Genomic DNA, 27,654 nt, shown 5'->3' on the forward strand with positions numbered 1-27,654 from the left:
CCCTCTCTCTGCATTTCATTGCTTTGTTTCCGTTTCACCTCTTTATATATTTCCCCATTTACTTCACCTGACTCTCAACCTCATCTGTCTCTTGAGCTCATTTAGCTAAATCTCTTTTCATATTTCTGTATCTCACCTCTCTCTACATTACTCTCATCTCTCACTATCTCTTCTCTCCCACCTCACTCTCTCTACTTAACCTCTCAATTTACCTCATAATTCGTTCTCCACCTCACTTCTCAACCTCCCATCTCACTTATTCCCTCTGCTCTCTCTCCCTCACCTACCTCCCCATGTCACTCCTTTCTCGCTACCTCTTCCTCTGTCATGATTCCTGCCCCTCTGTCTCAACTCACTCTCCAACTCCTGTTCTATTTAAAGACACCCACTTTACCTTAGATCTCTCTCTATCTCACAACTCTATCTCTACCTTACCCTCTCTTGCTCTACTTCTGTAGCAACCTCACTTGTTTCTCTGCCTCACATATGTATATATACTCCACTATTTTGTTTCTACACGTCACTTGTCATTTTATTCTTCATCTCGCTGAATTACTCTCTGCCTCACTACTCTTTTTACTGGAAGTTTTTGTAGACCCCTTCTCATTTTACTCCTTCTCAACCTTACAAGTGTCTCTATCTTTCTGCTTCTCCCACTACCTCTTCTTGTCTACCTCTACCTCTCTCTCACTCTACCACTCTTTGACCCACCTACCTATTTCTCTATTTCAGTACTCAGTACACCCCACCCAATCTTATTCTCTCTATATTCCCCTCTTTAACTCAGACTCTTCCTAACTTTCTACTTCACTCTAAAATGTTACCTCTTTCGCTACCTACTGTTTCATCTTTCTACAGCTCTATATTTTTTCTGCCTTTGTTTTCTTTCTCTATTTACTTTTATTTTGCCTCGTTTCTCTCTCTCTCCCTCTCTTTACATCCATTTGTGCTCTATTTCACCTCTCAAGCTACTCCATTCTCTTTATCTCTGCTCTTCAACTGTCTCTCATTTCCCATTTACCTCAGTGATCAGAGTCAAAAGTCACTCTCTAGCAAGAAAACGTACATATACATAGAAGAGAGGAAAGAGTAAACTGGGATACATAATAAAAAATCACATTTTCATTTTTCTCCAGGTGACATGGTAAAATTCCTAAGAATGGTGCTTCAATTTTCACTGCTACAGCAAGAATGCCAGTTGTTCAAGGGAAATTATTTGTTAATACCAATATTCAGCTATATAGCACTAAGTGTGTATGTCATTAATAGGATGTGCTAATACATTTAAACATCCACCAAGTCATATTTGTTGTTGAAAGACAAAAATATGCAAGATCCAAACACAAACCAAAATGCTTTTATCAAGGTTTATGAACGTATGTTCAAGCTCTATTTTCGGTACTGTTTGGCTTCCAGGTGCTGATAGGATTGAATGCTTAGCTGTTACTGTGTGCCCACGTTTCTGAATGTTCAGTGTATGATTCAATATTTTTTGGCATTATTTACCTGAAGATGGGAGCTTGAATTACCTTAAATGGGTAATAACTTCTCAACTGTTTCAAACAGGGGGGTCGAAAATATATCTTGCCTGGGGCACCATGGCCTTTTTACAAATGCCTTCATTTTTCAGAGCCTTGGAAATGACTTGCATAAACAACAGTCTCACTGACTTTACTCTCCCAATCACAAATTCAAACTCTTGACACTAATACTGTATTAGGCGAACTGACTTACAAGTCATCTCTGTTGATCTGCTTTGATGATGCATACATGGTATGCAAAGGATGTCATTTAGATCCTCATTTTTCCAATCAGTACTTATCTTGGTATATTCTTATTTTTTGACCCTCTACTTTTTTTCTTTAAATTTTCTCTATTAATTGTATCCCTTTTATACGCCGCATATAGCCTATCAGACCTTAGAAATGAGAATATTTGAATTTAGAACACTCTTGTTTTGTTATTGTCAGTAAGATCAAACCTCTCTTTTGTTTGATAATCCTGGAAGTTAATTTCTCTATTTCATATAATCAATGTAGGCTTTATTCTACTGTTGTAAATGACAAGAAAAGTATGTAATCAAAATAAACACTATGGGGCTCATTACGAGTGTGGTGGTCTATAGATCACCAAACATGCGGTGGCGGTCCGGACGGCTGCCAATGCGGCGGTCTGACCGCCACATTAAAACTTTGCCACCAGCTCCGCCAGGATCTTGGATCCTGGTGATCTGGCAGTGACGAAGGATCTAATCCGCCAAGGCATCGATGCCAGCAGGACTGCCCTTGGGATTATGACCTCATTCTCCGCCAGCGGTTTCATGGCGGTAGCACCACCATGAAAAGGCTGGCAGAGAACAAATGCAAGGGGCCACGGGGGGCTTGCATTGCCCATGCACTTGGCATGGGCAGTGCAGGGGCCCCCTTAGCCATAACCATAGCAATGTTCACTGTCTGTAGACAGTGAACATTGCGAGGGTACTGGTGCACCCTGCAGGCAACAGCATTGCCGCCGACTCAATTACAAACCAGAGACAATGCTGTAGCCTATTTCTCGCTAGGCCATCTGACGGACTTAGGTTTACGTCCGCTGACCTAGCAGGAAACCCATAATATTTCTGGGGGAAGGTCGGCCCCACTGTCGGGAGTTTGGCGGACGGAGTGTTCCATCCGCCAACCGCGTAATCAACCCCTATCTTTTAAAAAAAGATTGTGAGGCATTGTAGCAACAACATATTAGATGAATGATAAGCATACTCAATCAATGGATGTTGTTCAGAGGTCTTAAATCTTTTTAGGGAATGTATTTGCGTGTAGAATGTTAAAATGATTGGAGTAATCTAGAAGTGCCTTTTTGGGTTCTGGATTATTATTACTTTGCTAAGGTAACAGTAGCTTTTAGACCACCTCTTAGTTTGACTTAACCTAACATCTTTAAAGTTCTACCATAAAAAGTAGCACCTAATGGAAGGATGTGCAGTGGGAGGGCTACTACCAAAGATGATGTGCTGCCTTCAATTGGAAACATACCTTTACAAAGCTCAGCCCCAAAAATGAGCAATGTATTGCTATTAACATATCTTCATATGCACAAAAGAAGCCATAATCAAATATTTTCATGATTGTTCAGTAAAAGAGTGAAAATATGACTACTAATAGAGCAAACCAAAGCAAGACCCAACAAGGAAGAATGTAAGTGTCAAAGAAAGCATTTTTGTTTACAGAAGAGGTTTGTACATTGCAAGTGTCAAACAAAAGCATGGATATGTGCTTACCTTGAGGAGCTGTCCATTTTCTGTTCCCATGAAAACCACTAAGCGTTTCTGGACCTCAATTCCATACACTGATGTCAAACTACTGTGTCTCAATGTAGTTGATTTGAGAATGGGATAAACATTACATTCCTGAAAACAAAACATCAACAACATTGGAAAATAATCCCCTATCAAATATACAAACTTGTGTTGTAGACTGGGTGCACCACTCAGAAATAACAATGCATATCTCAAACTTTAAATACGGTAGTTCTAGATCCAGGATAGTAAAATAATAATAACGATCCATATAGATATGAGCATACCTCTACATATTCTGTTAAAACATATTCAGGACATTTACTGCAGTGGGTAACCTGAAAGATCTAAAGTAGTTAACAAAACTTTCATCCTTGACTGAACTATGCTTCCCATTATCCAATTGAAAATGTGTTCACTTATTGTGTGTTTAATATTGTTTAAGGATATCACAAAAATATTATTTTGCAGTTCATACTTACCACTGCACACTTAAGCCCCCAGGTGCATTAGTGCCCTGGTGCATTTAACATTTGCATTTCTGCACCGGATTTACAACGTGTTGGTAAAAAATAAATAAATTACGGAGTAACAAGCAGAAGTTTTGTTTCCTTTTAGTATTCATTAAAGCAACATCTTACATTTTTTAAGTGGGATGTTACCACCAGGTAAAACTGATGGTAACTGCCTAGGCAAAATGGAAACAAGTGTAATTGATCTCAATGTGTGATAGGCACTTTTGGTAAAACAGGTGCTAATATTATTTGTGCCCTTAGTTTTTAGCATTAGCCTCGGGTCTAAATGACTCCCAAAAATATTTAATCGAAGTTGGACCCCATGCTGTCCGGATATCGTGTATAAGTTACTGATTTAGTTAAATATTCAATGTAAGATATGGGAACACCTCGTACCATTCAGACATTAATGCCTTAGTCCCTATCATGTAAGCTGTGTTTGTTTGCGCTTGTATGTCACAATGTGCAGTCTTGCGGTTGCTCACAAAATCACATTACCTGCATAAAGTAATTTGCTGGCTCCCTGGTTTACTAGACATATGCCCCTTTACACATGGCACTTTATGAGAAGTGCAGAATGGTGCTTAATTAAAACAGAAACAATGTTGCAAACAGCAGTCATCTACTAAACAAAACTGCCATGAGACCTACTGTCAAGAACTCAATGTGATGGTCGTTCTGTGAATCTCAGGTTCCTAGTTTTGAAAAGACTTTGCTAGCCAGTGAGATAAACACAAAGTTAGGGACTGTCCCCTTTGAGAAGCTTCTCTTGGAGAAAATGCCTGAGGCCTACAAAAACCTCTATCCACGAGTTGCAGATAACACTATCACATAGGTGGTAGCAGGGAAGCCAGTCATCCAATAGCCAAGTAACTACATAAGTTAGTGATTGTAATTCTTGAATAACAGCTTTCAGAAACAAACAGAATGTAGCGGAAGGGTTAGCAGATAAATACCAAGATACCAGGAGAAAACTCACATTATACTCCTAGAAGCACTTGCAATGCAACCATTATTGTAGATAGAGCATTTATATCCCTACAAGACAGGATATGCATTCTTTCTCAATCTGAAAGAGGACGTGTGCCATAATGAGAAACAACCTTAGGTGGCTCAAATGGATTGGGCAGCCCGCCTTCACCAAACCCTTCCACTTTCCAGAATCTGCCTAGAACTCTCTTCCCACAATTCCAGGAAAAAGAGAATTGTCCAGCACCACAGTACCACTGCGAGCTTCCCTGCACCGAATTCGCAGTTCAGGTGAGATCTGTGAATCTGCAGATGTATATGTCCTTCAGCACGTCTGTGTCTTCCAAACCACAAGAACCTTAAAATGCCTGCTTATTCAGATGTAGGGGTATAACTTGGCTAATGGTATCAAATATGCACCACATATTTCCTAGCACTTTAAAAGAGGCAACCAGTTTATGGAACAAAAAAACACCTCTGCACCATTGGTGGAAACTAAGCACATAGATTTTGCTCAATTGTACCTTAAATAGTACCTATAATTTCTATTGTTTAAATCTACCACACATGAATCCTGTGTGATCAGGTTAAAACTGATATCAGTGCAATACTTCAACTATCAACACAATATTACTTTGCCACTCTCTATTATATAGATTAAATAGTGACACAGATGGATGAAACACATCTGGTTAATGGACTATTTCATAGAAGCAGTAGTGTGACTTATGACTAATGCACATTATCGTTCCCGAAGATGTCTGCTTATATCGCCTTATTATGTGTTGCCAAAATATGTGGCACTAAAAATGGGTCAAAAGTCCTTTCGAACTGTACATTGAGCCAGTCTGGTGTTGAGGTATTAATAGTGTTGCATTCTCTCATTGCAGAGGAGAGACAGTCAATAATACTAGTCATTGCCACTCAATTCAGTTCTGGGTCAAAGCTGTACGTGAGGGGGAAAACAGCACACGGTCCAATAACTAGCATTATTTACTAGCCCCCACTTCAATAATGCTATTAGCACATACATGTGGCAACACTGTTCATTACTAGCTAGTTGTCTGTTTAGAGAAAACTTCATTTGGATGCCTCTATGGGTAGCTAGATTGCCTTCTGAGAAATCGAATTTCCTGTCACATTCTGACATTCTGAGTATTCCATTGAATATAATAATGGCTCAATGGTATGAAAGGGGTGAGCACTCCCTGGCAGTTATTGACCTATCTTCTTGGGTCCTACTCTACCCTGGATAATACTGCTTTTGTAAATCACACCCTAGAACCCTGGGTTGAAATTCTCAATATTGTTTGATAGATGGTATGTTTGCATTGGTCTGTTTTAGTGGAAGGTTATAAGACATTCCTGTTGGATTTTTGGTGACAATGCCCTGCTGTTTATGTTCAACTAGAATACATTATAGTGAATGTCTGTTTTTGAGGATCACAAAAAGGACAGTATAGGAAGGGTGATAACAGATGTTAGGAATTGTGGTGAGCTCCAATTTGATTCGACCTTGTACAAAAATGTGGATTTCCCACTGAGATATAAGGAACCATTTCGAGAAAAAATGATCTCATGATTTTGTCATTGAAGTAAGAAGGTGCTCCTGAAGTTAAAATGAGGACATACTTTCTATAAATTCACAAATATCTCATTCAGCCATAAGGGACAAAGATCTGACTGACTGAGTAAAGCAAGTACTTTCAAAAGCAGTAGCCTTTCAGCTGGTTCCATAGTATACTACTGCGGCTTCACCACAGAGTTATAACTAACAACTAGAGTACTAACATTCTGTACTCATAACAAAGTTAGGCACTTCTGAACACCGTTTTCTGGGAAAGGAGCTGTTGAATTGAAAGCCTTTCCTATGGAGCAAGCTTATGTAAATAATCGTGGAGTTGTTAATATAGATATAAAATAAACAGGATTAAAATGTGAGGGGAAGTATGGGTTTTAGTCGTATTTTTAGTTGTAGGTATATTTTTAAATGGACTGAAAATAGTTAATAAAGGAGATCCCTACACACGAGGTAAATCCCTACATAAGTCCATTGTCCACTCTCTATGTATATTTACTCAAGCTATCTACCCTTCTTGTCACTTACTACATCCTCAACTTTAAAATAGTAACTTTAGGTTGAAATTGAAGGTTTTTTAGTCTTCAATTTAAGAATACTGAAATAGATTTTGCAGTGGTGAAGAAAGCTATTTACAGACCGAGCTCCTACTTAAAACAACATTGTCAATAGTCTACCTTTGTGAACGTACTGAGTGTTTAAAATACTTTTTATTGTGAGTTAAATGTGAAGAAATAATAATCATACTTATTAATACATATTTGGGGCCAGATTTAGAGATTGGCAGACAGGGTACTTAGTTGCAAAAGTGATGGAGGACCCTGTCTGCCAACCCCTAGGTCCGCTCACTTCACTTGGAGAGGGCATGTAGAGTAGGCAGAGTAATGTTTTTTTTCTGTCTGTCATCGCATGGCAAACCTAGGTGAGAGGGACAGAAAAAACAATTCATGAACCATGCACCCTTGGGGAAATACTTCCAGGGCATGATGGTCATTTGTTTTTCAGAAACAAACTAGAACCTTGTTTCTGAAACACCAAAACTTTAAAAAGGTTTGGTGAATAGCCGTGACCACTGACACCGGAAACCCATTGATCTTTTAGTACCTTGAACAGAACCATCCGTAAGGTACAGATTTGACTGCTGGGCTGGCTGTGAACTCTAAAGTTGACACAGTATGGTTCCTCAGGATGGTGGAAGTAATGGCCTCTGCCACCCTGACGAGCGGAGTACCAGCCGTCAAACTATAACCAAAGCCCAAAACGTCTTCAATTCATGTGGCTCTGTATACCTTATAAGTGGCTGAATTCAAGGGTAATTATTTAATCATATTTAACACTGTAAACTAAGACATAACAATGAAGCTTTTATTTTAAAATAGTGTAAGCTGCCATGGACTGCACACTTTTTCCAGACTCAGAACAATTTAAATATGTAACACAATAATTAGAGAGTAATGTTTTAGGGGTCTCTTTTATTTTAGGTACTTGTAGCAGCAGAGATAAGAAACCTTTTCATGTAGATATTCTGCCTTCCACAGGAAAGTGAATGATTATTAAGCAGACTTCTCCAGCGCCATGTCTCCTAGTGCAGATGCATTCTGTGAGCTAGGTGATCATTATAGTTCTTACAGTATGAGGGCCATGTGATCCTCACGGGCAGCTGTTATGGGAATAAGGGAAAGTGAAATGTGGGTTGATACTAGTAATGAGGCTTGTCCCAGGTACTACATATGAATCTCCTTGAATCCCCTGCCATAACTCCATCAAAATGGTAGTGTACAGACGTTGGATTCACAATTCTTATTATTGTTTTTGCTTTTTAGCAGCACAAGGAGAAACTTAAGAATTTACATTTGCTTCTTTTTCAATCATTATATCTCCAAATGATTCAAGTAGTTAATGAACTCTTCTTTCATTTCAAACTTATCTTTTGGTAAACTAGAAAATACATTGGTTGATCTCAGAGGCTCGAATGCCACCCCCAGTTCCACTGTCTCAGACCCTGAAATGCTCTCCTTGTGATTAACCAGTCAAACCTCTCAATTTCTTCTAGTTACATGTTTCCTATTTAGAAAACTTACTTGCCTGTTGGCTAATTCATTAATCATTTTCAGTGCCCCCCTGCCTTTTATGATGCAAATCATTTACTTTGATGCCACACCTAAACATGACTGTGTTGTTCATCTCGTGAATGGTTTTGTTTTATAAACCAATTTTATTTATTTCAGCTTAAGCAAACATAACAACAAAAAATATTGCTTCCCAATCAGCCCCTGCCATCCCACCTGCCCCACCCTACAACATTCACTTAGGAGCCAAACCTTGCAGAGATGCAATCTCCAGTGCAGAGGACAAGCTGTAATAATCCCACCACTTGCCTCAGATCTTATAAAACTTCTGAGGACAGCCCCTGGCAACACATATCGGTTCCTCTTGCTTAGCACACCATTCCAAACTGGATTTCCAAAGCACCAGGCTAGTTGTCTGGGGCAGTTTCCAGTTTCTTGCGATGTCCCTCTTGCTCACTAACGTCACCAGACCAACCAGGTTTGGTCACCTCTTGTACCCCAAAGGTCCTCTAAAAGCAGCAAAGTAGCAACTTTGGAGTAAGTGTAATAGTTTTGTCCAAGACCTTGGAAAGGGTTGTACCCAGGTGATAAAAACATCATGTGGAAGAAATCAGCCTTGGGGACGGAGCATCTAGGACAGTTATAATTTGATCAAAGGCCAGCATTCCAAAGTCGATGCGGTATCATATATGTGAGGTGTAAGTAGTGTAGTTGAACAAGTCTGTGCCACGCAGAGATGACAAGGTGTCGGGGGAGCCAAACATGCCATGTGCCATTTCACATCATCCAAGTCCCCAAGATAACTCTTCCACTTCTGCAGGAACAGGTCCAGTGCCTCGGGGGCTTTGCTAACCAAGGAGCGATACAGTTGGGAAATCCCCCATTTGTCCAAACCACCCATCAATATTCGTGCTTCCAGAGGTCTATATTTCGGTACGTCCACCAGGTCTGTTGTGTATCACCCAAACGCATGTCAGAGCTGCAGATATGTATGAAGTTGTGTGTGGGAAAGCTGGAAGAGGACCCGATGTCTGCAAAGTCTGGCATGTGACTTCCTGTCCAAACATCGCCCAGTTCTGTGATGTCAATCATGTTCCATTGCCAAAACCCCTCTAGCTGTGCCATGTGGTCTAGCCAGCTCTCCTTCCATAGGCGGGTCTGTTGAGTCAATAATTTCTTGTCCCAGCCAAGGAATGCATTGGCGGTTCGCCATACAAGAAAATACAGGTACTGCATCACTCCACCTAAACCAAGACGGCTTCATTCAAGTTGATATGCCAGGTCACTCCACCCGATCATTTAGTCATTGACCACCAGAAGCTGAGATGCCCAATAATACAATCTAACATCTACCGCTCCTAGACCACTGTCGTACACTGACCAGTGACACTCAGCAAATGAGATGCATGGGGAATGGTCCCGCCAAATGAAGGAACAGAGTTGGGCTGCGACCTCTGTGAACCACGCATTGGGATTTTTGGAGTGGAATATTTTAATTTTTATGAGTGTGACCCAGCCAAAGGCATTAAGAGATAGGTGGACCAAGTAGACAAGCGAGCCTTGGTCGCCCAAAGAAGTGGAGTAAGGTTAAGGGAGTGTGTGAGTTCCGGTACTGTGGATATGTGAACCCCCAGGTACTTAAAACTGAGGCGCGGAAGAGAATATCATGTTGCCAGCCCAGTATGGCACCACCACCCATATAGGAACCAGAAGTGATTTAGAATTTCCAACTTGCGGGGACTTAACACCTGAGGGTCATTCAAAAACAGCAGGACATCATCTGCATAAAAGGCAATTCTGTCCTCCATTGTGTCACTCAATCTCCATCCCCACAGTTGAGCGTCACATTGAATCATTCAGGCTAAGGGTTCTATAGCCAGCACGAAAAGAAGAGGAGACAGAATGCAGCCGTGCATAGTGTCTGTCTAATCAGGAATTACCAGGACAACCCCCCATTATTAAGGACCTGTGTCGAGGGCTGCATGTAAAGAACACCAACCATTCGACAACACAGAGCGTCGAATCCCATGTAAAGTAACACCTCACCAAGATAATCCCAGTCTACGGTGTGGAATGCCTTTTCAAAATCAAGCAGCAAAAGAGCTGTCTCTCCTACTATGTCAGAAGCATTTGCCAAGGCTGCATGCACACAGCAGATATAGGGCCTCATTACAACATTGCCAATCTGTAACCGTCGTGCGGCCGCCAATGTGGCCTCACTCCCGCGGTGCCCATTTGGACATCCCCGCTGGGCCGCAACATGGGAGCCGGCTCCAAATGGAGCCGGCGGTGTTTCGGCCGTGCAACAGGTGCAGTTGCACCCGTCGCGCTTTTCACTGTCTGCACAGCAGACAGTGAAAAGCCGCATGGGGCCCTGTCAGGGGGCCCCACGACTCCCCGTATCGCCAGCCTTTTCCTGGCGGTTCAGACCACCAGAAAAAGGCTGGCGGTCGAGGACTCGTAATCCCCTGGGCAGCGCTGCCCTGGCGGATTACAGTCAAAATACGCCGGGAGGCACCGTCAGCCTGTTGGCGGTGCTCCCGTCGTTTTGGCCCTGCGGTTGTAATACCGCCAGGGTCATAATGACCACCATAGTGTTTTGTGTTTCAGTTGGGCATGAAGCCGCACTGGTCGGTGTGGATTAGAGCACTAATGACCAGTCGAAGTTTGTTTGCCAGAATCTTGGCATATATCTTGATATTCGCCTTAATCAGGGAAATCGGACAATAGGAGGCACATCTGAAAGTAGAAAGATCTAATTTATGGATAGCTAAATGGTAGCCTAATCAAGGTTTGGGGGAAGGAACCTCTGTCTTCAGCCTCCTTATAGGGTTGTACTGAGGGAGGGGTGGCAATGTCGTGAAGTCTGGAGTGATATTCTAAGGGAAAGCCATCTGGGCCCGGGGTCTTCCTGGACTTCAAGTCATGAATGGCCTCAAGGACTTCATCCTCCGTAATAGGATATTTGAGTGCCACATACTGGGTGGCAGTGAGATGGAGAATGGGGACATTGGACAAAAGAGGCTGTGCAAGCTTGCAGGAAGGTCTAGCAGCTGGGTGTAGAGGTCTTCATAATAGTCCACAAACACATTTGCGATTGCTTCTGGGGTAGTCACCCGGGTCCCGGTCGTGCATCAATCGGGGGAATGAACTGAGAGGTGGCGTCGAGGGACTAGTCTATAAAGGTGAGTGCCACTTTTGTCCCTGTGCTCGTAGACCCTTTGGATGGATGCACTCCAGCACTGTTGGGCTTCGTGGGAGGCCAGTTGTCATAAGGACACCCAATCAAGTTCCAGCTGTCGACTTCGGGATTCAGTGACATTAACTGCTGTTGCTGTTTTAGAGGACAGTATATGAGATTCAAACTACACCAGTTGGGTATGGCAGTCCCTGTCTGCATGTCTGAGATAGGTCTTAGTCGCCCCTCCCAGAGAGTGACCTTACTCATTGTCCACAAGGTACTCGCTCTCTGGTCCGCCCGCAGCCTCGTTAATGGTAATGTAGGCCTGTAGCTCCTCCTCTAAGTGGTCAAGAAAGCTGTTGTCGGTAATGAACCAAGAATTAAGATGTCACATCGGACTGCAAAAGTGCACGGGCACCCTCAAACTGAGTAGAGGAGGAGAGTGGTCTGATATTCCTAATGGTAACACCTAAGGAAGTAGAGGGAATGTCTGTGGCAGGGAGGAGTATGTGATCAATTCACGACTGGCATTTGTAGACACCGAGACGTTGGGATATGCCTTTTCCCGGGGATGCCATAGCCACCAAACATTGCACATGCCCAAAGAGCTCAACCAAGAAACTAACATCCTGGAGAACTCATTGTGCCCACGGAGGAGTGTAAACACTTAAGACATAATTCAGCTTCCCATCCAGCGTGCCAACTACCCCAATATATCAGCCTTAGGTGTCATGGATAACTTTGCAAGCTACAAGGGGAGATTTTTTGTGGAGTAAAATCTGCGACTGAAACTAGAGTGAGATATTCAGTCATACCCAAACCTACGCAGGATGGGACAATGAGTTCCCAAGTGGTGACTTTCCTGTAATAGCAGTACACTCAGCTGGTGTTGCTTTAGGAAATGTAGGACTGTGGTGTACTTGATACGGACCGGGAGGCCACTGACATTCCATGAAAGAAGGATGAAGGGAGCTATTGGGAGAGCATGAAGTGTCAGATGTCATCAGTAGGATGAACCGTGTACATCGCGCAGACAGCAAAAGGCACATATGGAAGCAATAAGAACAAATAACAATAATAAAAGGTACAAAGCTAATGACCCACAAAAGCCCCCCAACAACATTCGCACCACACTTCCACCCCAGAAGCATCTGTTTCTCAACACCCTCCAACAAAACGTATCAAACATATCATGGGATATTCAAGGTGGACTTCCTCCTAAATTAATGTGAGAGAACAGGGCTGATTGCCGAGGCCCCCTAACTTTTTGCCCCATTTTCCACCTTTTGCTGGTGTTTTCCTGACTCTGATGGTGCCCTGGGTACTGCTAACCAGTCCCAGGGCCTGTGCTCTGTGTAAAATCAGTATGCAAATTAGGCTAATTATAATTGACTAAGTCAACCTACCCTAGTATATGGTAGGGCATGGAGGTTTAGGGACCCCAGCATAGGTAGTGCCCCCATAGGTGCACTGCTGAGGTGCCCAGTGTCCTTTTAAAGGCAGGCCTGCCTTGCTGGCTGCTTTTAAATTAAAGTTACATGCAAAATCGACTTTGGAATTAAAAGTAGTTCCAAAATCTTAAACTACCTTATTTCTACATAAAAGTCACCCCTAAGGTGTGCCCTATGTGCCCCTAGGGCTGTGTGCCATGTAACTATAAGCAGGGACCTTATAAAAATAGTTTTATAAGCCCTGGTGAGGTAAAACAGCCAAATTTGTTTTCCCTCATTGTAGTGAATGGCCTCCATAGGCTAGAATGGGGAGACTGTATTTTAATTTTAAAAGTCCCCTTAAGTAACAGATACGAGAAGTTTGGCATCAAATTAATTGTTATAATAAATCGCACAACTTCCAGTTGTTGGATTTAATCTTACTTGTTCAGGTAAAGAGTTTTAAACTTTACCTGAAAAGTTGCCAACTTCAGCTCTGCAGTGTTTTTGCTGCTGTGCTCTGATTGACCAGCCTCTGTCAGCCTGGCCAGGCTGCCTTGATGAGGTGTGAAGTGGCCTGGCTCCACACAAAGAGATGTGCCTGGGGGAGGAGATCTCCTCTCAGCAGATGGTAAAGCAGGAAGGGGGAGGTCTGCCAAACTGGTCTTCAAAGGCAGGGAATGACATTTGGAGCAACCCAGCAACACCCTCACATCTTGCAAACCCAGAAAATTAGGTGCCCCCTTGATTAGATTAGGAGAGGGCAGGAGAGGGGTGTGTTTAGGATTTGTAGCCACACCAGTGGGTGGGCTCAGCCAGATATAACCTCTAAAAATCACCTTCAGCCATGATGGATTTTTGAGGAATGTTGCTCCCTGGGATTGATTTTTGCCACACTTTCCAGGAAGTGGGCATCACAGGGGGAAGGACCCTGCCCATGACTGGAGAACCAGGACCCCCCTGTTTTTCACACAGGAGCAAGGATAAAACTGGCAGACCTTCACCCACACCTCAGTTCCTTACCAGATCCCTATCAGATTCCAACAAGGAAGAACTACAGGAGAAGAAGGACTGCCCTGCTGGACCCCTGACCTGCACCTAGACACTGCACTGTGGAGGACTGCAACAGCTGCACACTTGGGCTTCAGCAATAAACTGAATTTACCTGTCTTCTACTGCTTCAAGAAGGGACTCCCTGTTTGCTACAGGTACAAAGGAGCTGCCAGAGTCCCCTGCATCAAGTCCTGCAAGCAGAGCCCAGCTGAGCAGCGTCCAGTGGCCATTTGAGGATTCTGACCAGTGCATTCTGGGAATTGTAGTCCCAACTCCCAAAGAGCAACTCAGAGCTTCTGGAACCTTGGATCAAGTTGTGGACACTTTAAGGACACAAAAAGGACCTCTGGAAGAAGATCCATACATTTGGAGACGTTTGGAGCAACTCCATAAGTTGAAGAGGTGCACTGTGGGAGTTGTAGTTCCAGACCCCAAGAGGCACACCAGAGCCTCTGAACCCTTGGCTGGTGCTGTGGACCACTTTCCTGAATCAAACACTTCTGAAAGTAAGTGTGACAGTGTTACCTCGTGGGTGGCCTGAACTCTGGACTTTGTTCCTTTCCAGTGTGACCTTTTTTTAACCCTTTAAGCTCTAGTTGCTTCTATGCGCTAGAAAGCATAAATTCTTTAAACATTTATATCTCCAGTTCCCCTTATTCGATTGTATTAGTTTTGGTGTTATTTTAAAGATAAAAATATAATCTATTTCTATAAATTGATTTTGGATTTTTAAACTGTTTCCTGTGTTTTATTTAATTACTGTTTTGTGATATTTGAATACTTTACGCTTTTTCTCCTAAGTTAAGCCTTGTCGCTCGTTGCCAAGCTACCAAGGGTTGAGCTAGCTCTAATTTACTGAGACCTACCTAGACCTAAGTGGAGGTTAGTGGCCTATTGCTAAGTGTAGGTACTTACCTGCCCTTACCAATAACCCATTTTCCAACAATGAAGAAACACAGATACGGGGACACGGACAGTCATACCTGTTGGTACATAAGGGATCCTCCATTGTCAGTAGTATTACCCCGGTAGGACCCCGGGGCTCTGCCCAGCACCAATGGCACAGGGAGCAGATCATCTGCACTCTGGGAACAGCCCAGCTCCATGTCTGAGGAGTCTGCAGAGCATCTCTACATGCCACGTTTCCCTTCAGGTTTTGGTTTCTTGCAGGCTTGGGAATGTGCAATAGTCAGAGCAGGAAGATCTTCATCAGGCTCCTCTCCCCATCAGGGGGTATGTAACATCATCAGGGCTTTCGCTTGGTGGCCCACTCCCACGACACCTGAGGGTGTGAAAGAATTGGGACCGGAAGTCATGGAGGACCTTGAGCTGTGCTGGGAAAAGCAACATGTATTGAAGGGACATCACCCAGAACTTCAGCTTAACTGCGTCAAAAGTTTTATGTTGTTTCTGCGTGGTTTTGGTGTAAGCTAGAAAAATCATAATGTGGGTGAACGAAGGCCACCGCACCTGTTAGTAACCCCTGGTGCCTGCCTCCACATGCGGAGCAAAGACCGGAGTAGCCAGGGCCGCCATCCACCTGCAGTCACTTCCCTCGATGTCCTTGGCCCTCAGGCTGTTGGGTCACCAGTAGTGAGGGGAAGGAAGGGGAGGGGAAAGAAGTGCTGAACTTACAAGGCCTTGTGGCAAGGGGGAGAGTGCTGCAGGTTTCAATCACATTCAAGAGGCCTGAACAGCAGGCCAAGGAGGGCCAGGAGTCCACACGGGCCTCGGGTCAGAGGCCTCAGCTCCCATGGAGTCTGCCAAAGCCCCCCTTGCCTGTAGCACATCAGGATTCCCTACAGGGGGCAGGGTGCCGTGATGTGCCTCCTCAGCAGCCCGTCAGTGCTGCCGTGGGCCAGGACCATGGAACGGGCACCTCACCGGCAGCACAGCAAGAGGCAACAGGATGTGGGAGGATGTCTAAAATAAAAGGTCCTGTTACATGAACTGAAATGCTTCTGGTACCACAAAACATGCTTGTAAATGTTATATTGATAAGCTTAGGGTGGTACTACTGATGTGGCACACCTGTTTACAATTGTCAGATATGTACGGGTCAAGAAGTGCAGCAGGGCACAACGACTGCACAAAGTTAACCTGTTTCGCAGGTTAAGCAGAAAAACTTACAGATTGCCAAATGCTCACCTTAAAATGCATCATACATTACATATCTCTCCACTTTGCTCATCCAGTCCTTACTACCTGAGTTAGGTTCTGCTTCCTACAGACATTGTTCCCTAGTCCATCAAGATTCTACTTCCAAGATGTCGGCTTCAATCCCAGAAGGTTATAAAGAGGGAATTGAGGAGAAATTTGTTTTACCTTTTCAACCATCAGGCAAGAAAATGTTACATTTTCTTTTCCACTATTAATTTTTAACTATGTTACTTTTTTCTCAGATTGATGCTACTGTTGTCCGGGATACAGGTCATACCGTTCTGCTAGGTAAAAGGGACCACATCACTAGCTTTTATGTGACTTGTATGGCAGTCACACCAAGAGTTCTGGTGCCTTTATTTTTTAAATATAGACTCAAACTGTAATAATCATTCCTTCTTCGAATTCATTTATTTATTTATTGTGCCTGACAGTATCCTTTGCATTTGATTTCTCAGACTGGTTCTTGTAACTTCCAAAATGGCGGACTTGTGTCCTATCGCAAGGTGCAACATGTCATGTCCATAGCATCAGACTGTAACATGAAACCCATGGAGTTCCTTTAGCTTCCTTATTGCTCTTCCTGGTCAATTAATGAGAGTAGTTTTTTCAACATGTAAGGGGAAGGTGGTCCCTTAAGTGTTATATCTTCAATTTAACCCATGCAGCATTTGACTAAATGTGCTGTGGATGCGGTGTTCAAAGTGAGGGAAATTTTGCGTCCCCATTGGGCACCAAATCTCCAAACTACTAATGACAATCCTTACCTTGATACAGTTGAAGAAGAGATCAGAGACGGCTTTATTCAGAAGGATGACCTCGCTCTGGTACTCCAACATCTTAGGGAGAACTTAGGGTTTTCTCCTTCTGCTTCTGTTTGCAGTGATGATTACTTTTTTGCTCGAAACAAAATCCTTGAACTAAAATCTCTACCACTTGTATGTGAGGTCCTTTCTCATGAGTGAATGGATGTGGAGAAAAAATCTTTACATTGCTTTCTCTAAAAGCAATATTTCCTTGAAAAGTTTGCAGCAGATATTCCTGCAAGCGTATATGTCTATAGCCTCATGTCTGGTCTATCAACTAAGAAAGCTGTGATTTCTGACGATGTCCTACCGTGTGATTCGATTGATAAAAAGCTAAAGGAAACCGTGAAGAGACCATATGCGCCATCAAAGTTTGCTGTTCGTGCTAACACACAATCCAGTCGCTAATAAGGGATTCACAGATACTGGCAAATCAAATAAACGATAGGAATGGCAGCTCTGCAATCCTATCTATAATGGAGTAACAGGCCCAGTATTTATCAGACATCTCTTCTGGTAATATAATTTTTGTGCATCTGCTGAGGCCCCAGATGCAGCTATAGCAGCGGGAAGACACATATAAATGGAGCTCCTGGTAAACAGACATATCCCAGAAGTCATTTTTAATGAAGCTCCATTTTGGGATATAAACTTTCCAATCAAAAGGTAGATGACTTACTAAGAATGTCTGCTGAAAACAAAAAGTGAATAGGTCCAATCTGCTCCTTCCTTGGGACTTGTGGAGTTGGATACAGAAAATCCTTTGGACCTCTCACTTTCAGAGGCCAGCCCTTTCATCGCCGGGGTTGTGGCCAGGGGCCCCAAATGCCAAACAGTCCCAGTTTTGCTTATCACCAGCTACCTCGGCCTTTCCCCCATCACTCCCAAAAGCATGACTACACCACTGCACCTCAAGTCGGAGGGAGGCTGCTTCTCTTCAGGGACATTTGGCATTCCACAATTTCCATTATTGCACTCCTTTCCTGACTCCTCCACTATAGTCCTTTCGTCAAACTTCTCTACCTCAGTCACCAATTTGGAGGCGAGCAATATTGCATGGAATTCAATGCTTAGTGGACAAGATTGCAATTATTCCAGTCCTTCAGGATGAAATGTATCAGGGTACTACTCTATTACCTTCCTAATCCAAAATCAATTTGCAGAGTTCTGTCCGGTACTCGTCCTTAATGGAGCGAACAATATATCCTTTAAACATCCTTTCAAAATGGTCTCTCTTCAGGCCATTCTACCTCTCTTAAGGAAAGAAGACTTTCTTAGCTCAATCATTCTTATGGACGCTTATCTTCACACTGCCATCCATCCAAGTTCCCAGAAGTATCTCTAATCAGTTCCAGGTACTACCTTTCGGCCTGGCATCAGCACCAAATGTTTTTACCAAGCTCTTTGCACAGTTGTGTGTGAATTCTCTATTCTTTTGATATTCATGTGTACCCATACTTGGGTGGCTGGCTAATTGCATCATAGAGGAGATGTCCAACAAGCCTGCAAAATTCTTCGGGATCACAAATTTCTGCTAAACATCAAGAAGTCATCACTACTGCCATTCCAGAATCTGAGGTCCATAGGCGCTGTGGTTCAGATGGACGTGGGTCAAGTCCTTCTAACCCAGGAAACCAAATTCAAACTGTCTTCCTAGCTATCATTCCTCCAACAGCAGAACCAAGCACCTGCAAAACTTGGTCAGGTGACAAGGGGAGATGGCATCTTCCCTTTATATTCTACTTTGAAATTGTGTCAGTCTGTAACCACTAGTTCATCATCTCCTCTCATTCTAGGACCCATTCTCAGGGAATTAGATCTCCCCATCACAGTGACAGACTAGGATCAGACAGACCTCCAGTAGGGGCTGATGCAATCACACTTGCACAAAGGGTTTTGTCTCCATCCTCCCCCAGTTGTATTGATTTCTTCAGGTGCAAGCAAGTGGGGATATAGAGCTGTTTTGAGGGAACACAAAGCCCAGGGAAAGTGGTCCACTGGGGAATCTCTTCTATCTTCCAATTGGAAAGTGTTAGCAGCCAACCAGAAGGCCCTTCTACTCTTCTTTCCGCTAATTCAGAATCAACCAGTATGCATTCAGACCAACAATCAAGTGGCAAGGTCATATATAAATCATCATGGATAAATGAGACCTCCTGCTTTTGTTTGCCTTTCTTGGAGGATCGTCTTGTAGGTGGAGAGAATCTGCATTCTCTTATGGCAACTTATTTTCCTTGGAAGGAGAATGGGCCTGCAAACTCTCTGATTCATCAGTTCTCTTCCTTGATGTCATTGTGCCTATGTGCCCTCCTCTTCCTCCATATAATGGAGAGATTCAGAATTCCATCTCTTGATCTCGTTGCCACACAGGAAAACTCTCTACTGCCTTCATTCTACAGTCCAATCCACTCAGATAGGACATGGGGGGTGGGGGGTCCAGTGTGTTCACAATTCCTTAGACTCAGGGTCTCCTTTATGCATTTCCTCCCTCCCAATTAATTGGAGTTAATTGGAGTTCCAATTAATTGGATGTTCTTCAATAAATATTTCTCCATATTCTTGCAATCATCAGAGAATGTAGGATTTTCTCACAGAAGGCTTCCTTTTGGGTTTGGCGGTTTCAACTTTAAGAAGTCAATGGACAGCCATTCAAGTTCTCAGGAGCTCTGATGTGTTGTCAATAGCCCCTTTGGCTGCTCGAATTCTGTGAAGCTTCTTTCTCAGTTGCACACTAATCCCTTCCCCAATTCCTTCCTGGGACCTTCCTTTGCTCCTTCAGGCTCTTCAGAAGGAATCTTTTGAACTTCTCCTCATTACAGATTTTAAGTTTCATTGGCAAAGTTCTCTTCTTCTTGGTCATTTGTTTGGGTAGGAGAATTGATGAGATCTGAGCATTATTATCATCCCTCCTCTTTCTCAAATTCCTTTCAGACAAAGGGCCTCATTATGAGTGTGGTGGTCCAAGGACAGCCACACTCGGGGTGACAGTCAGACCGCCGCACTCTAGGCGGTCCAACTGCCACATTACAACCCTGGCAGGCAGATCCACCAGGTGACCGCTGTCCCCACCAGGAACATCGTTCCCGATGGGCAGACGGCAGCCTGAGTTGTACTCAGTCACTGCAGCGCTGAAGTCAGCACTGGGGTGCTGATTACAACTCAGCTTTCCGCCAGCCTTTCCATGTTGGGGGCCCCCTGACCAGCACCATCAGAATGGGCACTGTCTGCTTTGCAGACATTGAGCATTCCAATGGTGCTGTTGTCCTACGGTATTAGCCTCAGCTCCCTTAAAGGAGCCAAGGCCAATATCGTAGCGATGTTTTTGCTGGTCAGCCCGGCGAGAATGCATAATACAGTGTTCCCACAGGTAATCTCCATCGGGAACATTGTAATACGCTTGGGGGGGTGGGGACGCTGGTATGATGGTGGCATCCTCCCCGCAGCTTTGGCGGTCTGACCGCCAAAGTCATAATTAGGTCCAAAGTGTCCTGAGAACCAGCCCATCATTTCTACCAAAATGTGAGGCTAGCTGCCACTTCTCAGAAGACACTGTTCTTCTAATGTTCCTTCCTAACGGAACAATGACACAATATCGATGAGAACAATAAAGATTCACAAAAATGTTGGTTTAAAACATATTGCCTTTCTATACTTAACTAATAAAAGTACAAATATCGATAACCAAAATATCGCAGTTAAAAATATCTATTATTACTGATATTGATTACACAAATATCGAAACCAAAAATATAGTTGCATTTAAATACACATATATGTTGTCTAAAACATCCCAACACATAATATTAGCTACATTAATATCTCAAAACGTAAAGGCATTTGATTACAAAACACTATATTAACAGTATTTTATGTGAACCAGAAAATAATAATAAACCCAAAATACATATATAAATAATCTAACAACATTATAACAAATTTATATAAGTAAAATAAACTTTATACAACAAAAAAATACACACAGCAATACATCAGATTATGATTATGCTGAAAATATTTACAACTAATAAAACATAAACATTAAACAAAAACAATTAATAATTATATATAAACATTACACCCAAAATAACACTAAAATAATGAAATATATATGTAAGATTATAAAATAAATACTAATTAGCTCCACCACAAAAGTCAATAACTGAAAAAAATCAAACTAAATGAACACTAACCAATACAATCAACCATAAAGCAAACTAACCAATATAACTTTATAATCAATTCAACTAACAATATAAAAGGAACACAAAATATGATCACTTAACAAAAACTATGAAAGATGCAAGAAGACAACAGTCTGCCAGATTTGCTATAGGAAATCGGAAAACAGGAGTGGAAGAATACATAGAACTGGCATCTAAAGTAAGTAAAATGTTTAGTCAAAGAAAATTAAATAAAAAAGAAAGTACAAAAGAATTACTACATCGTCGACAAACTACAGCCCCACCAAGAAACTCTAGCATTAAATACCTGGAAAAAGGCAACTAAAAAGTAAGTACATTAAAAACAGTTCTAAACACCTAGTCGACCTTAAATGCTAAAAATAAAACTAAATTCTAGCCCCTACTAGCTACCAACAAAAAACATTTAAAATGAAACTAAAACAACTTTTGTCCCCCAACAAAAAGAAGACACAGATCCACATTATAACACCCCTTAAGGAAAACAGAAAAAAATACTTCATTACCATCAAGAACACGTGTAAGTATAAAATAGAAAAATATTGCCATCATTTTGTATGTACACCATAAATGTAAAGTAAAATTATAATTTAATTAGTTATATTATCAAACTATTTTAGACAAAATAGCAGAAAGAGCAAGAGGCATCCCATCACAGAAAGGGAAACAACTACTGTCACATGGACTACACTTACACCCATAAAAGTATAAGAACTTAAAATGATCATTGAAAATGTACAAAATATTACACTAATGCTTGTTATGCAAGGGTTACTACAAAATATGTTGTTATTAATTGATGTGAGAGAACACAACTCCCGTCAAATATCACTGAAATTGAATTAAGACATGTACTGCAACCCTCCCCCTGGAACCCAATGCAAATTCCAAATACCCTGGTGGAATGTCTACAACAGCACCATCGGTCAAGAAGGAAAAAATCCAACAACACAGTAGAAGGATGGAACCATGCCTTCCAATCTACTATACAGAGCCCAACCTACACTATACAATTTAATGGAAGCCCTACAAGAACAAAGTTACCAACAACTAAGAGTAGAGTAATCAGTGGCCTAAAATAAACCTAAAATTAGCAAACAAACCAGTAGACTGTATAACATGCTACATTGTAAAATAAGACTCTTTATTAACAACACAGGAGTGCTCTACTTAGAATCAATAGCAAAACCCTATTATAAAAAATATGCAACTATAAACCTTAACAAAGGTGCACACTAGCATAACTAAAATATTTTAAGTAAATAATAAAAACATTGGCCCCGATTATGACCCTGGCGGTCACCAGACCACCAGGGTCACAGTCGCGGTCGGACTGCCATCAAAGTGGCGGTCCGACCGTGACATTACAACTGTGGTGGAGCTGCCACGGTCGGACCATCGACACCGCCAGGTTGCCACCAGCCGCCAGCCTGGCAGTCTAGCTGGTTGTAATCCACCAGGGTTGGGGATTACGAGTCCCCATTCCGCCAGCCTTTGCATGGCGGTAACCCCGCCATGCAAAGGCAGGTGGAAAAGGGGTGCTGGGGACCCGACAGGGACCCCCTGCACTACCCATTCTCTTGGCCTGGGCAGTGCAGGGGCCCCCATGGACAGCCCCGTTGTGCTTTCCACTGCCTGTATTATGGGCAGTGGAAAGCGATCCGGGTGCTGCTCCACCCGCTGCACCGCCACATTGGCGCTGGCTCCATTAGAAGCCGGTGTCAATGTTAAGGCCCTGTTCACCGCAGGCCCGGTGGGCGGAAATAGCGGGCCGGCTGTGTTCAGGCCGCACAGGTGGCCTGATGACGCCGCCAGACTAGTAATGAGGACCATTATGTTCAGACATTAATTAAAACATGCCAGTAAAATAGCAAACAATGATGATATATAAAAATAATATGTTTATTAGTTAGTTAAAAAAGAATAAATCGCCAACTGCAAAGCGCAAAATTGCAAAGTAAATCAACTGGAACACATAAAATACAAAAAAGAATACCTAACAATGACATCAAATACATATACATAATAAAATGTCCCACCCAAAACTAATTACGTAAATAAAACTATGTATTTGTGAGCTGTGGCTCTTTGTCCATACCAATGTTATAAAAAGATTATCCACCAAAAATGGGAAAAATAAATGCAAAACCCCCCAAAAAATGCAAAAATGAAACCGTCCCATTTTCAATCCAATGAAGCAAGCCAACATGACAAGAACCATGAAAACGCAAAAAATTGTAAAAAAAGAAACGTTCCAGGAATCCGAAACAATCAAAGGATATCAACATTAAAACTAATGGTTTCCTAGACACCAAAATAATTTCCTTTGGAAAAAATGCAAATCCAAACATCCATATGATAACTTCAGATCTGTAACCTGTAAAAAAACATACAATATCCATCCGCCAAAAACACTATCTTCAAGCATAAAATAAAGATTATACGTTATGTCCATAACATAACATATCATAACATAACGTAACATTATATAAAATAACAATACAGTACTGCCAAACACTAACTAGGCCTAACACAGAACACTATTAAACACAATAACACAAAATACAAATAAAAAAAACAAGGAGCATGGTCTAACAGCTGAAGATGATGGACACCTGCTAGTAGAGCTCTGGTGAGTCAGGCCCCATAGTCCGCAATCATGAAACCCAGAGATGGCCATGAAACTTGATTTGACTGGCCAGCAGTGACAGTTCCACACTCCTGTGGCCACGAGGCCAGGCCCGCAAACTCTTTCCCCTGAACAGGCTGCTGGTAGAGCAACTAACACTTCCTTACACCTATCAAGGGTTGTGCCCCGCCACCCGCCGCCTGAGCAGCATTTACCGAGAACTGTGTCCCTGCAGGGGGAACAAACAGGAGAAAAAGACGTACGCCGATCAATGTCAAGGCAGTCGGCTGGAGGCAAGGCCCCACTCATAGCTTGTGGGGACGGAAGTTGACTAGCGTTGAAGGGAGACCAGAGCTGCATCGGTGGCAGCTGGTGAAAGACCACCTGTCGTGCTACAGGAGACACAAATGCAGGTCCCTTCCCTTCCTGGGGGCCTGCCGACAGCGCCTGTCACCCATGGGGTCACTCTAGGGCTGTAGTGACCCGTGGGCTGCCATTGGAGAGGCATTTCTCACCTTTGTGGCAACAGTGAAGACTGCGCCGACCCGGGGGGGGGTTCGCTCTTCCCCTTTCAGGTCCTCCCCAGAGGACTATAATAGCACTGCACTGGTCCTGACCTGAGGCCTATACCAGTGTGCAATCAGCATGCGAGGCCCCCAACAACATTTTGGTTTTTTCATCCACCAGCTGAGGCACTCCCTGAGAGTGTGGAAAGATAGTGGCTCCTCGCACCGGCCCACCTTGTTCTGCACAACAATTACCCAGTGTGTGCTGTCCCTGCATGACTATTCAGGCTGCTGGATGTCACCCATGCGGTTGACCCTGGAGGAGACTTCCTATTTAATGAACCAATCCTCCCCTGCATCATTTATGTAGCCCTGGGACCAGCTTGACTCTGGTGGTGGCACTGATGCTGCTGGCCTTTTCAGTGCATCAGCTATCCGGTTGTAGGTCGGTAGTCCACTTGAACTCTCCTTTGTCCTCGTGTGAAGTTCCAGACTGATAGTCAATCGAGGTACAGAACCCCTGGTGCCATCTCTGGGCCCACCTGGTCAGTGTCCACAGCATAATCCACAGTCTGATAAGGAGATCGGTGACCCTGTTTCGACTTACCTCGGGCAGACATTAATGAAGAGGTGAGGCAGGCGCTCCAGATCCCCTGTTGTCCCCATACTCTTAATGGCACTGTGCATCCGCTCTCTGCCCCTCTAACCAACTGTACCGCTGCCACAGGGACCTGGCCGCACGGCCTATAGAGACCTACAGCCTGCGCAAGCGCTGCAAAGTGTGGGGGAGCTTGGGGCAAACAACTGTAGAGGGGGCACACAACGTCCATGTAACATTTACATCCACCAACTATAAGCCCTGATCCTGCCACCTGCAACAGTTGAGGAGTGAGTCCTAAGTTCCCGCCCAATCAACTTTGCTGGACTATGATACAACCCCCATGATGTGCGCCACACATCAGGTGTGCCCTGGGCAGCACCATAAGCTGGGCGCTGACATTCAACCACAGTTCGGCTTCCGGACCTAACTTCTGAGGAATACCACCCCTCCCTTATGAGATACCACAACTCTTACCCCGTTGGGAAGTGGCACACAGCCTAGACCTTCACAAAACCAACCCTGGTGCACTCTCCTAGCGGGCAGGACAAGTGCTGCAGCTTGGTACACCCAGATATCCCGCTAGTGCACTTAACTCTGATTACAATGGGAAGGCCAAAATCAACGCAGACCCACTCACGCCCACCCTCACCAGCTCCCCTTCACCTACTTGACGGGACAGAGGGGACTTACCCCTTCTACCACCGCAAGACTCCACCACCAAACTGGACGCCATTCAACAGGCCGTTGAATCCTCATGCACGTCTGTTGAAGCGCGCATAGCAGAAATTTGAGTTTGGACTCCTCTACGATGACCAGAGAAAATATGCCTCAAGAGTCACAGAAACCGAACGCACTCTCACAGAGTTAAAGTCCCACTTAACAAATCAAGAAAAGACAACACAGGATTTAATTGATCGAACGCAACATCTGGAGCATAGAGCAGAAGATGCAGAAGGGTGGGCCCGTAAAAACAATATTTGATTGGTGTGCATGCCAGAAGTAGTGGAGGAATCCCAATCAATGATCAATTTCCTTGAAGAGTGGGTGAAATCCTTCACATAGGCCCAATCCCTCTCACCACATTTCTCTTTGGAAAGGGCGCAAAGAGTACCCGCCTGTAGGCCCCTACAGGAATCCCCCATACCCTGTAGTCACAAAATTACTTCTAATTAAATGTTCAATACTCTTTACTCTGCCCCGCTAAACTGAAGGTTCTACATGATCAGCAAACCCCCTTTTTCAGTGAGCCTGAATCAGCCTGGGATTGGGGGGGGGTCCCACTTTGTGGGAAGCCGACAGCCACCACCAACAGTAGACAGCACATTGTGTTCCAGGGAACGAAGGAAGCCATCATAGCCTTCAACAGTCAGCAATCAGCCCTGGATCGTAGCCCATTAACCTTACCGCAATCCTCCCCACCTCCACATATAGACACTAGTGCCTCCTGGAGTGAAAAAGATACAGCTATGAGTGACCTTGGTCACGAGGACCTACTGCCTGGTCCTCTAATTACACCACAGACCGCGGATGACCTGATTTAAGACTCAGCTCTCGGGCCATAGCAGACTCTCACTGCAGGGGCCCCTGAACCTCCAGGGAGCAACGCCTTCCGATGGATCGATTTGCCTAAGTTGAATAACTTGTCAGTTTGAACTATGGACAGGATTGCATGCCTGCAACTCCTTGCCCCGTATTTCAAGAGAAAGAATTATAACCTGCCACCACCCCAGTTCCATGCTTAGGCTCTTAGAGCACACGTTTGGTCATTTGGTGTCCCTCCACAGGCTCTGGTTGTTGTTTCAACGTGGTTTGTTATTTGTTGTTTTTTCCTATTGCACGAGCAATGTTTCCTATTTCTACGTGGGCTGTCATGGGCACACTGGATGCTATTTCATCCCCATTACCTCCCTCTACCCCCAACCCCACTTGATACCACTGTATGGCCACCAGATGCACTACACGATTCCTCAGATCAAACGTATGGAGGATGTACTCAACACATGGTCAATACACAGTATACTCTTACATTAAGCAACAACAAGCTCACATCAGCTTCCTTCAGGAGACCCACCTTACCCACAATGAGCTCCAATGCCTCAGTAAACGATGGTGAGACACAGTCCTTGGAACAACATAATTTGGCTTAGCCAAGGGCGCCCTACTGTGGATACGCCCAGGTACCCCATTTCAAACATTTAATTCAGTCATATACAAGGAAGGCATATCTTTCTAGAAGGTCAACTTGTTGAGGATCCCGTCCTCATATATATATTTACGCCCCTAATTCGCTAATTCGGAGCAGACAACATTCTGGACTGCCCTATCTTGAATACTTGCCCAGTGGATGGATATTCCATGGACCTTGGGGGGTGACTACAGCAATCTTCTACATCCCTACTTAGACCACTCCGAATCCCCTCTACTCCATGCCCCAACACATCAACATTTCCAACACTTCATTAGATGGGCACAACAGTGGCCCTTGTTAGACATATGGAGATCTTACAACCCACACACTCAATTATATTCCTACTATTCTTCCCCTCAATACTTATACATTTGCTTGGACTGTTTCCTATGCTCCCCAGACTTACTTCAAGAATGTAAACACTCTGATTATCTGGGCTGCATCCTCTCGGATCATGCCACAAATATAGTCAACATT

The 27,654-nt window shown here is 43.6% G+C and overlaps 1 protein-coding gene across 1 annotated transcript in view; it reads right to left on the reverse strand.

The window, feature by feature from the left end:
* The window catches only part of PLXNC1 (plexin C1), a 449,291-nt gene that overhangs the window by 366,809 nt on the left and 54,828 nt on the right, over positions 1 to 27,654 (reverse strand). Inside the window, exon 2 of the mRNA XM_069229118.1 lies at positions 3,275 to 3,403. Within this exon, the coding sequence (XP_069085219.1) occupies positions 3,275 to 3,403 (129 nt within the window). The remainder of the gene's footprint in view (positions 1 to 3,274; positions 3,404 to 27,654) is intronic.

This window comes from Pleurodeles waltl, chromosome 4_1 (assembly GCF_031143425.1).
Source record: "Pleurodeles waltl isolate 20211129_DDA chromosome 4_1, aPleWal1.hap1.20221129, whole genome shotgun sequence".
Classification (NCBI taxonomy): Eukaryota; Metazoa; Chordata; class Amphibia; order Caudata; family Salamandridae; genus Pleurodeles; species Pleurodeles waltl.